Consider the following 12,149-nt stretch of genomic DNA (forward strand, 5'->3'; position numbering starts at 1 on the left):
GCAATACAGTTAAAGCGCTGGAGAAGATCCACTAGAGAATGCCAGTGGGAAGGAACATGGGACATCGCCCGATCTCCGACGAGCTCTCCATTAAGGACTCCACCTCCACAGCTACTCGACAGCTAAGGCAGAGATGGAGGGCGTACCGGCCTCTATAGGGAGGAGAAAATAAGGTCGCCCACTAAGGGACAACTGGAGGAGCCATCACCAGCCGGAGCTGGACTACAGATGGCGCAGGAAAAATGGCGAAGCATCCGTGGGACGAGAAAGAAGCCTTAAACTTCTAATTTACATAAATAAAAACATTCGTTAAACATTTAATTTATTTTTACATTAATTTCTTTCTGCACCAGCAGACTTATCTTTTTTAAATTGATTTGTTTTCCATTTGGCAACAACAAGCCGCTTGGCAGTAAGACCATGTCACATGCATTGCGGGTGAACTTTGAAAACTTCGGTCGCACTACAAAGAATAAGATTTTTAGACTAGTGAAACTCTTAGCCGATCTGAGTACTAGGCTAAAACTGTAAAATTTTTAAATTAAAAGAAAAGATCCAAATACGCTGCTAACGCTTTTCGTCCGGTCATATGAGCTAAGGAAATACCAAAAAAAATAGCAGACTTCGCGAGTGAATTTCGATGAACGCCTTTAGCCGCGACCCAAAGATTAAGAAATTTAATCTTTGGCGGTGTTCGTGCAGAAGCGGTGTGGAATTTAAAAATTAAAATCGGAAGGGAAATCCCGAAAACGCCTAGAGGAGGTCAGTGCAGATGAAAACTGACGCCTAATCCAAGCTGTTGCTTATTATTGAGGGATTACACCGACAGGAAGCAATGCCACGACACGGCACATCCGCAGAGTAGTTCAAGTGTTGGAGGAGATCCACTAGAGAATTCCAGTGGGAAGGAACATGCCAAGTGGGATTTCCACAGGACTCAACCTCCACCAGCTACTTGACAGCTATTGCGGAGATGGAGAACACGCCGGCTTTTGTAGGGAGAAGGAAATAAGATAGCCCGCGAAGGGACAGCTGGAGGAGCCATTACCAGGATGCTGGGCGACTTCATGCGGCATCAGGCGGAACAACCCCGTTCCTAATCCGGCTCCCACTTCCTCAAGGTCCCATATGCCCATTGGGACTCGGAGCTGTACTGCGGTGGAGCGGGAAAGATGGCGAAGCATCCGTGGGACGAGAAGGAAGCTTTAAACTATTAATTTACATAAATGAAAACATTCGTTGAACATTCCATTTATTTGTATTTAAATTTTCTTGTTAAATTTCTCCAATTGATTTGCTTTCCGTTTGGAAACAAACTCAGCTGCTTGACAGTTAGACCATGCTACATGTATTGCGGCTGAACTTTAAAATCTTCGGTCACACTACAAATAATACATTTTTTCGACTAGTGAAACTCTTAGTCGATCTGAGTACTAGGCTATAGAATGAACTGCGACCAGAGTTCAACAATTTCGCAAATCAGCATTTATTGATTATTATTGATTATTATAATTTTCTTGTAGCTGTTCGATATAATTTTTTAGTTATATTAAAAATTGCAAAGTTTAATAAAAACAATCAGTTTTAAGACAAAAGAAACCCTTATTGAATATTACTTAGATATATTATATAATAACTACACTGTTACACCTATGAAAAACTGCAATATGATCTGCTTTGAAGACTTATAAGCGTCGTTTGTGTGCTAAAAAGAGACTCAACTGTTGCTTGACGTAAAAGCTAATTGCTTGAATTATGTAAGTTGTTCCTATCCTTTTTTACCAAATATTTCTTGCCATTCAACTACTGCTCTACTTCTGTTTGAGTTTTATTATCGACACAACGATGGCTTGTGCGAACGCTCGCATTTCTTTGCAGCTGCGTGAAAAGAGCATAACCCATTGAAAAGTGTTGTAGTGGAATAAGGCTGCTGAAAGTGTTTCAGAAATCTCAAGAAAGTGTTTAGCAATAGTGAGGAAATCAATGCGCACATCGATCACATTAGTATCAGCCCTCCAAGTAAGAAGCCTCGTTTTATGTTCTGTGTAGTATGCTTCGAGTTTTAATATATAATGGATTTGAGGGCTGTATGTATTGTGCGACCAACACAATGAAATGTGAAGATGATACGTGCTACTTCGTGCAGCCCTTTTATTGGATGGTTTCGGTCCAACAACATTCATTCAGATTGCTTCTGAATAGTTTTCTTAATTAAGAGACAAAAAAACCTCCTAAAAAATTATTGTGGATCTTGCTTGAGGCTATCAAAAAGATGAAATAATATTTTTACTGTGTGGAATTAGGTACATATGTACATAACGTTTCATTTTATAGCAAATCAATATGTTTGTTATAAGTGTTTTATTTATTTGTAGCTTCCATGAACGTTGAGATCGGCTTCTTCAGATACAAGCAGAATTATTAATACGTGTATCTAGAAGTTGTATTTGGAGGTAGAGGGATTAAGCTAAATTATTGACTTAAACACATCCTATCATACAGATGCAGGACATTCGTGAGAATACCTTTATCAGCAATTCCGGCAGCAACCATGTTACGTTTCTGTCCAACACAAAAATGCCCCGCAACTTTAAACTATTAGCTGATCCGCAGTTGGTAAAATGTGGCGCCAGACTATATCGCTACGATGGCGTTGTGCCCGGAGACCCTGCCTATTCAACGATAACACCCAGGGATCCGCGAAATCCTCTGACTCGCATACGTGCCAGGGCTGTTGATCCACTTCTACTTCGTATTCCTAGGTAAGATTGATGTCTTTAAAAAAAATGTACATCCTTACACCTTTTCCGTAGATTTGTCATAGATTCCGACTATGTAGGCCAGCCACCTGCAATCGAAGTTACTCTGGTTAACTTAAATGATAACATCGACAAGCAGTTTCTTTCTAACATGTTGGACAAGTGTGGGACCTCCGATGAAATAAATATTTACCATCATCCAACTACAAACAAACATATGGGCATTGCACGAATCGTGTTTGAAAATACAAAGGGAGCAAGGCAGTTTGTGGAAAAATACAATCAAAAATCCGTAATGGGAAAGGTATGTAAAATATTATTAGAGATTTGATCAATTGATAATGCATGTATTTTAGGTCCTAAATGTGTTCTGCGACCCTTTTGGTACTATTTTAAAGAAAACACTTGATAATCTTACAAATCCTGTTGTGGCAAAACCATTGGCAGGTATTAAAATGACGCACCAATCGACTTTCCAGCACGTTGCTCCCCAAGATGACGAATTCGGTCGAATGGAAAACGATGCTGGCGATCCTGTAAAATGTGCATACAGCTCTTTTCAAATCAATACTGAAAGTGAAGAGCGTGCTAGGGATCGAAACTGGGATCGCGATAAGGAAAGGGAAAGAGATCACCACTTGAAGGACAGAAGTCGACATTCAGTAGAGCAAAGTTATGATCGTGGAATGCGGGAAAAGTATCCAACCTCCGTAAGGCATGATCGCAACTTCTACCGTCGGCGGTCCAGAGATCTAAGCCCAGAAATTCAGCGTAATAGATTGTTCATAACAAAAGAAAGAGTTAGAGGCCCAGACCCACGTCCGCGCGAGTACTGTCGTTCCAGGGAGAAAGATTCATTTCGCGAATCTAAAAGATCTCGCGACAAATGCCGGGACCAATCCAGAGAAAAAAGAGGACATCGTTATAACTCATCAAAAGATCGAGAGTATCGCGAAAAAGAAATCGATCGAAGGGATCGTGATAGTCTTAAGTATTATAAGCGCTGCTCCCTACATGAATATACTGAAACTGATGTCAAAAGCTCAACAAACACAAAAAAACATTACTATTCTGGACTTTCTGGCTCCAGTTTGCCTGACGAATGTTACGGATTCAACAATTCTTCTTACTCTTCGATCGAAAATGTTCAGACATGGCCAGACCGTAGAAGATGGACAGCGCCTCAGCCTAACTTCCAGCCGGTACCGCCTCCTCCACCACCTCCAGAAGAGGAAGAAAATTGGGATGAAGATGAACTTAAACTTGAACAAAAATTCATTAAGCAATCCGCCAACGCAAAACAACAATCGTCAAAGGGAACAAATATGAATTATATGGCTTCAATAAAGACGGCGACAGAATTGAATTCCGAACCAGGGAACGTAGATTTAGATACTCGCATAGCCTTAATATTTAAAGGAAAGACGTTTGGCAATGCACCACCTTTTCTTCAAATGGATAGTAGCGATTCGGACACAGATAAAAAAGCGGATGTGTCTTTTGAAAATAATTCCGATTCAAACAAGTCCGAAAAGAAAATGAAGTCGCACGTAAGGAATATGAAAGCTTTACAACAACCCAATGGAGCAAGTGATATATCAAGTGACGAGGAAATATTAATTAGGAAGGACAGGTCTAAAAACAGTTTTACAAGTGAAAAAGAAAAACTTGATGACAATATGTCTTTATCAAGTTTATCTTCCCATGAGGAACCTATCCAAAGTGTATTGACTTTGGAAGATGGGGAATATAAGAGACCTATTGTGTCGTCGTCTTACATGTATCCAAATTCAACAGATCAAAATCAATTTTATTACCATTCTTCTGGCTATGGACATTATCCTTCCGGTATACCGCCGGGCTCTGCTTTTGCTAGCCGATTTGCCGCCTACATACAGTCCGATTACTTAAAAGGCGTTGGGTCATTTCATTTTGATTCGATTGCTGAGCCCTATGACTACCATATGATTAATGTTTCGGACCAGAATAATGAAATACCCCTAAAGGTAAAAAAGGTTATAAACTATATTGTCGAAGAGTTAAAGCAGATTTTAAAAAGAGATGTAAATAAGCGCATGATTGAAATAACGGCATTTAAACATTTTGAGACATGGTGGGACGAGCACACATTAAAATCTCGACCAAAACCACTAGCCGATATTGCAGAATCAACCTACAATACAACTTCAAATTTCCTCAAAGAAACTACGTATAACGAGAAGCCTCCAGACATTAGTCATATAATTAATACGCAACGGGAAATCGCAGATTTTCAAACGTTCTCAAGTATAAGTTTAAGAGCGGCAATGCCCAAGTTACCATCGTTTCGGCGTATAAGAAAACACTCTAGTCCAATTCCAGACACGGGAATTTTTTTGGAAAGAGATTTAAGTGACCAAGAGGAAATGGTACAACGTTCAGACTCAGAAAAGGAAGATTCTAATATGGGCAGCTCTGATACGACAGCACTCTCAAATTTAAAGAGTGAAATTTCAAACCATGACTCTGATGTAAATTCAAAACGAAAAGGAAGTGCTTCCAGCTTTTTTTCGTCTCCATCCTCATCTAGTGAAGCTGAGTATGAAGGCAACGAATGTGATGAAAAGGAAGGAACGAGTGAAAACGATCTTCAAGACGAACATAATCAAAAAAATCGGCATCAACGGAAAAAAAAGATTAAGAAAAGAAGCCGAGGGGTTTTAAGAGATAATGAAAGTGTTGACCTAAGAAACATATTTTCAGACTCTGATGAGTACAGGAAAAACGACATAACGAAACGCACAAAAAAAAGTAATATTTATTCCGATACCGATGAAGATAATGAAGATACTAAATTGAAAAATTTGTTGCCTGCGTTACAAGAAAACAAAATGTCATCTATTCCTTCTGATCTCGAAGATATAAGTAAAGATAGTTGCTGCGAATTGCGCGAAATCGAGATAGATCCCGCGTTTGAATCAGAGCAACAAAGTACGCCAAAAATAAATGAAGAGTTTCGTCGCTCTCTTACACCTGTACCGCCACCGGGCTACAATGAAGAGGCCATTCAAAAGATAGATGATTGTGAACGAAAGTCAGTTTTTGACTATAATAGAATTTACAGCGATTCTGAAGAAGAGCGAGAGTACCAGGAAAAAAGAAGAAGGAATACTGAATACATGGCCCAAATTGAAAGAGAATTTTTAGAGGAACAAGAGAAAAAGTTTGAAATTGTTTTGGATGAAAACTTGCCATTGTCTAATCCTATATCAAACAGCAGAAAGTCCCCAATTTATATGAATGAAGATAAATCTACCTTGCAAGCTAATTTAGGCTTCAGAAGTTTAAATTATAATATAAATATAGAACCTGATAAGAACAACGAATCAGACGCCAAGAAAGATGGTGAAGTAGTTTTAAATGGTTGTTACCAAATGTGCAAAAATTCAAAGAACAAAACCAAAATATCTCAATCACCAGCATCTTCGGACGGTGGCTCCAGCCAAGCATCGCAGGCCAGCCAGGTTGCGCTGGAACATTGCTATTCGTTACCGCCCCACGCTCAGACAGTTCCCTTTGGCGGTATTCCATCTGGAACATTAAAGGATAGTAACTCTATGTTGGAACGAAAATCGGCTAACATTATAATTGTTGATCAAATGACTAGGTCAGGTCCAGGCAGACCTCGAAAGGATACTATTCGCTCTCAAAGAAAAAAAAAAGATTCAATTCCGCGGATACCTAATGTGAAGAATAAAATAGCCCCAATTGCAGATGCTATAGCCGAGTTGGCACGAAAAACAGCCAATTTTGTACCTTGTGAGATGTATAAAGCTCGTGACCAGAATGAGGAAATGGTAATTTTATACACTTTCCTAACTAAAGGCATCGATGCAGAAGACATTAACTTCATAAAAATGAGCTACTCGGACCATTTGCAAAAGGAGCCATACGCGTAAGTGATTTTTAGTGAACGCTGAGATTTTATTATATGCTACATTTTTTCTAGTATGTTTTTAAACAACACCCATTGGGTGGATCACTGTACAACCGACCGAGCTTTTTGGCCTCCACCACAAAAAAAACGTAGGAAAGATGACGAACTATTGCGCCATAAAACTGGATGTGCTCGAACTGAAGGTTTTTACAAATTAGATTTACGAGAAAAGGCTAAACACAAGTACCATCATGCTAAAGCCAATACAGAAGATTCCCATAACGAAGACCGTAGCGATGAACCTACAGCACTCACCAATCACCACCATAATAAACTAATATCCAAAATGCAAGGAATTTCCCGTGAAGCGCGCTCAAACCAACGCCGACTTTTAACTGCTTTTGGTTCGATGGGTGAATCCGAGCTTTTAAAATTTAATCAGCTCAAGTTTCGGAAAAAGCAGCTTAAGTTTGCAAAATCGGCAATACATGACTGGGGATTATTTGCAATGGAGCCTATAGCTGCCGACGAAATGGTTATTGAATACGTTGGTCAAATGATTAGACCCGTTGTTGCAGATCTGAGGGAAACAAAGTACGAAGCAATTGGAATTGGCAGTTCCTATTTGTTTCGAATCGACATGGAAACTATTATCGATGCAACTAAATGTGGAAACTTAGCACGATTTATAAATCACAGTTGCAATGTAAGAATTTGTGGTTATAATAGTAATTGTTTTACTAATGTACTTTTTTTCTGATTGCAGCCGAATTGCTATGCAAAGGTCATTACGATTGAGTCTGAAAAGAAGATAGTTATATATTCAAAGCAACCAATTGGAATCAACGAGGAAATTACGTACGATTATAAGTTTCCATTGGAAGAAGAAAAAATACCTTGCCTATGTGGCGCTCAAGGATGTCGGGGTACACTTAACTAAAGCTTATTTATAAATTAATTTAAAGAATTTTCAATTATAAATTAAATATTTTGGATCCCGTAACTTAAGTTTGTATATTATATCCAAAACGGGTGCTCGTGTAAATAAAAACAATAGTAAAATAGTTCTTAGTTACATTTTCATAGCAAATTAAACATTTTTATTTAAACCAATAAAATTCAATTAAATCGTCGAGTTTAGAAGTGTATATAAAATGCTTTAAGTTTTAAATTAAATTTTAAAATGATTATATCGATCTTAAAATTGAAGTCATTTAAAAACAAGTTATAAACTGTAAATAATTACATTTAGAGAGAAAACTCAATAAAATCGTATCACTCAGAAGTAGCAGGGATTGCATACGAGGAAAGGTTCGGTACCTTTTTTTAGACATTTGATTACGTTTTTGGAAAACAAAATTCCTTTGAATTTATTTAGTATTTTGTTTTTATACTATTCTAAATGGGAAACCAGCTAAGTTAAAAATTGAAAAATTAACAAAAAAAAATCATTTCTACAAGTTTACAGTGCACAAGTAAAATTTTTATTCACTTTTATGTGCCCCTACCAAATACGTCGATATATTTTTATCCGTTACTCGTAGAGTAAAGAGTATACTAGGTTGGTCGGAAAGTATGTAACAAGCAGAAGGAAGCGTTTCCGACCCCATAAAGTATATATATTCTTGATTAGGATCACTATCCAAGTCGATCTATGCAAATATAATGTAGACTACAAGATAAGTTATAACCATTCAACGGAATGTACAGCCATATTTTTGGTGTGGATTTTCGATCTTCCCAGTGTGCATTGTCTGTGTAAGATTCTTTGGTTGGCTCAATATTTACATCTGATTAACGTGCTATATCAAAGGCCTGTGGGCTGGGAGTCTAGTTTCTTAACTGTAGAAACCCAGTCGGACCTGTCCATAGGAAAAATGTACATTTTATCAGTATTCCATTTCTTCAAATGGATAGTAGCGATACGGACACAGATAAAAAAGCGGATGTGTCTTTTGAAAATAATTCCGATTCAAACAAGTCACGTAAGGAATATGAAAGCTTTACAACAACCCAATGGAGCAAGTGATATATCAAGGGACGAGGAAATATTAATTAGGAAGGAAATGTCTAAAAACAGTTTTACAAGTGAAAAAGAAAAACTTGATGACAATACGTCTTTATCAAGTTTATCTTCCCATGAGGATCCTATCCAAAGTGTATTGACTTTGGAAGATGGGGAATATAAGAGACCTATTGTGCCGTCGTCTTACATGTATCCAAATTCAACAGATCAAAATCAATTTTATTACCATTCTTCTGGCTATGGACATTATCCTTCCGGTATCTCGCCGGACTCTGCTTTTGCTAGCCGATTTGCCGCCTACATACAGTCCGATTACTTGAAAGGCGTTGGGTCATTTCATTTTGATTCGATTGCTGAGCCCTATGACTACCATATAATTAATGTTTCGGACCAGAATAATAAGATACCCTTAAAGGTATAAAAGGTTATAAACTATATTGCCGAAGAGTTACAGCGCATTTTAAAAAGAGATGTAAGTAAGCGCATGATTGAAATAACGGCATTTAAATATTTTGAGACATGGTGTGACGAGCACACATTAAAATCTCGACCAAAACCGATATTGCAGAATCAACCTACAATACAACTTCAAATTTCCTCAAAGAAACTACGTATAACGAGAAGCCTGCAGACATTAGTCATATAATTAATACGCAACGGGAAATCGCAGATTTTCAAACGTTCTCAAGTATAAGTTTAAGAGCGGCAATGCTCAAGTTACCATCGTTTCGGCGTATAAGAAATCACTCTAGTCCAATTCCAGACACGGGAATTTTTTTGGAAAGAGATTTAAGTGACCAAGAGGAAATGGTACAACGTTCAGACTCAGAAAAGGAAGATTCTAATATGGGCAGCTCTGATACGACAGCACTCTCAAATTTAAAGAGTGAAATTTCAAACCATGACTCTGATGTAAATTCAAAACGAAAAGAAAGTGCTTCCAGCTTTTTTTCGTCTCCATCCTCATCTAGTGAAGCTGAGTATGAAGGCAACGAATGTGATGAAAAGGAAGGAACGAGTGAAAACGATCTTCAAGACGAACATAATCAAAAAACTCGGCATCAACGGAAAAAAAAAGATTAAGAAAAGATGCCGAGGGGTTTTAAGAGATAATGAAAATGTTGATCTAAGAAACATGTTTTCAGACTCTGATGAGTACAGGAAAAACGACATAGCGAAACGCACAAAAAAAAGTAATATTTATTCCGATACCGATGAAGATACTAAATTGAATTGAATGAAGATAAATCTACCTTGCAAACTAATTTAGGCTTCAGAAGTTTAAATTATAATAGAAATATAGAACCTGATAAGGACAACGAGTCAGACGCCAAGAAAGATGGTGAAGTAGTTTTAAATAGTTGTTACCAAATGTGCGAAAATTCAAAGAACGAAAACAAAATATCTCAACCACCAGCATCTTCAGACGGTGGCTTAGCCAAGCATCGCAGGCCATTCAGATTGCGCTGGAACATTGTTATTCAGGCCAGTCAGGCAGTTCCCTTTGGCGGTATTTCATCTGGAACATTAAAGGATAGTAACTCTATGTTGGAACGAAAATCGGCTAACATTATAATTGTTGATCAAATGACTAGGTCAGGTCCAGGCAGACCTCGAAAGGATACTATTCGCTCTCAAAGAAAAAAAAAAGATTCAATTCCGCGGATACCTAATGTGAAGAATAAAATAGCCCCAATTGCAGATGCTATAGCCGAGTTGGCACGGAAAACAGCCAATTTTGTACCTTGTGAGATGTATAAAGCTCGTGACCAGAATGAGGAAATGGTAATTTTATACACTTTCCTAACTAAAGGCATCGATGCAGAAGACATTAACTTCAGGCTAAAAACAAGTACCATCATGCTAAAGCCAATACAGAAGATTCCCATAACGAAGACCGTAGCGATGAACCTACAGCACTCACCAATCACCCCCATAATTAACTAATATCCAAAATGCAAGGAATTTCCGTGAAGCACGCTCAAACCAATGCCGACTTTTAACTGCTTTTGGTTCGATGGGTGAATCCGAGCTTTTAAAATTTAATCAGCTCAAGTTTCGGAAAAAGCAGCTTTAGTTTGCAAAATCGGCAATACATGACTGGGGATTATTTGCAATGGAGCCTATAGCTGCCGACGAAATGGTTATTGACCAACGTATTGGTCAAATGATTAGACCCGTTGTTGTAGCAATTGGAATTGGCAGTTTTATAGATCACAGTTGCAATGTAGGAATTCGTGGTTCTAATAGTAATTGTTTTACTAATGTATTTTTTTTCTGATTGCAGCCGAATTGCTATGCAAAGGTCATTACGATTGAGTCTGAAAAGAAGATAGTTATATATTCAAAGCAACCAATTGAAATCAACGAGGAAATTACGTACGATTATAAGTTTCCATTGGAAGAAGAAAAAATACCTTGCCTATGTGGCGCTCAAGGATGTCGGGGTACACTTAACTAAAGCTAATTTATAAATTAATTTAAAGAATTTTCAATTATAAATTAAATATTTTGGATCCCGTAACTTAAGTTTGTATATTATATCCAAAACGGGTGCTCGTGTAAATAAAAACAATAGTAAAATAGTTCTTAGTTACATTTTCATAGCAAATTAAACATTTTTATTTAAACCAATAAAATTCAATTAAATCGTCGAGTTTAGAAGTGTATATAAAATGCTTTAAGTTTTAAATTAAATTTTAAAATGATTATATCGATCTTAAAATTGAAGTCATTTAAAAACAAGTTATAAACTGTAAATAATTACATTTAGAGAGAAAACTCAATAAAATCGTATCACTCAGAAGTAGCAGGGATTGCATACGAGGAAAGGTTCGGTACCTTTTTTTAGACATTTGATTACGTTTTTGGAAAACAAAATTCCTTTGAATTTATTTAGTATTTTGTTTTTATACTATTCTAAATGGGAAACCAGCTAAGTTAAAAATTGAAAAATTAACAAAAAAAAATCATTTCTACAAGTTTACAGTGCACAAGTAAAATTTTTATTCACTTTTATGTGCCCCTACCAAATACGTCGATATATTTTTATCCGTTACTCGTAGAGTAAAGAGTATACTAGGTTGGTCGGAAAGTATGTAACAAGCAGAAGGAAGCGTTTCCGACCCCATAAAGTATATATATTCTTGATTAGGATCACTATCCAAGTCGATCTATGCAAATATAATGTAGACTACAAGATAAGTTATAACCATTCAACGGAATGTACAGCCATATTTTTGGTGTGGATTTTCGATCTTCCCAGTGTGCATTGTCTGTGTAAGATTCTTTGGTTGGCTCAATATTTACATCTGATTAACGTGCTATATCAAAGGCCTGTGGGCTGGGAGTCTAGTTTCTTAACTGTAGAAACCCAGTCGGACCTGTCCATAGGAAAAATGTACATTTTATCAGTATTCCATTTCTTCAAATGGATAGTAGCGATACG

At 37.3% G+C, this 12,149-nt stretch overlaps 1 protein-coding gene and 3 pseudogenes across 6 annotated transcripts; all 4 read left to right on the top strand.

The window, feature by feature from the left end:
* Positions 1–1,862: 1,862 nt before the first annotated feature.
* Positions 1,863–7,810, top strand: LOC108017041 (SET domain containing 1). Of its 6 annotated transcripts, none has more exons than XM_036821702.3 (6): positions 1,875–2,019; positions 2,503–2,762; positions 2,814–3,063; positions 3,116–6,693; positions 6,748–7,381; positions 7,442–7,810. In XM_036821702.3, the coding sequence occupies exons 1-6, from the start codon at positions 1,984–1,986 to the stop codon at positions 7,613–7,615; spliced, it is 4,932 nt and encodes a 1,643-aa protein (XP_036677597.2). In that variant the 5' UTR covers positions 1,875–1,983; the 3' UTR covers positions 7,616–7,810. The 6 variants fall into 6 exon arrangements, with proteins under 6 accessions (XP_070852970.1, XP_036677597.2, XP_065724531.2 ...); XM_065868459.2 differs by having other exon boundaries at positions 1,987–2,303; positions 2,358–2,762; XM_065868460.2 differs by having other exon boundaries at positions 1,987–2,303; positions 2,376–2,762.
* Positions 7,811–8,377: 567 nt separating this feature from the next.
* LOC139352775 (histone-lysine N-methyltransferase SETD1-like) lies at positions 8,378–9,980 on the top strand (annotated as a pseudogene).
* On the top strand, positions 9,929–10,549 carry LOC139352776 (histone-lysine N-methyltransferase SETD1-like; annotated as a pseudogene).
* A 2-nt stretch (positions 10,550–10,551) lies between these two features.
* On the top strand, positions 10,552–11,357 carry LOC139352777 (histone-lysine N-methyltransferase SETD1-like; annotated as a pseudogene).
* Positions 11,358–12,149: the final 792 nt, after the last annotated feature.

This window comes from Drosophila suzukii, chromosome 3 (genome assembly GCF_043229965.1).
Source record: "Drosophila suzukii chromosome 3, CBGP_Dsuzu_IsoJpt1.0, whole genome shotgun sequence".
In the NCBI taxonomy this organism is placed as follows: domain Eukaryota; kingdom Metazoa; phylum Arthropoda; class Insecta; order Diptera; family Drosophilidae; genus Drosophila; species Drosophila suzukii.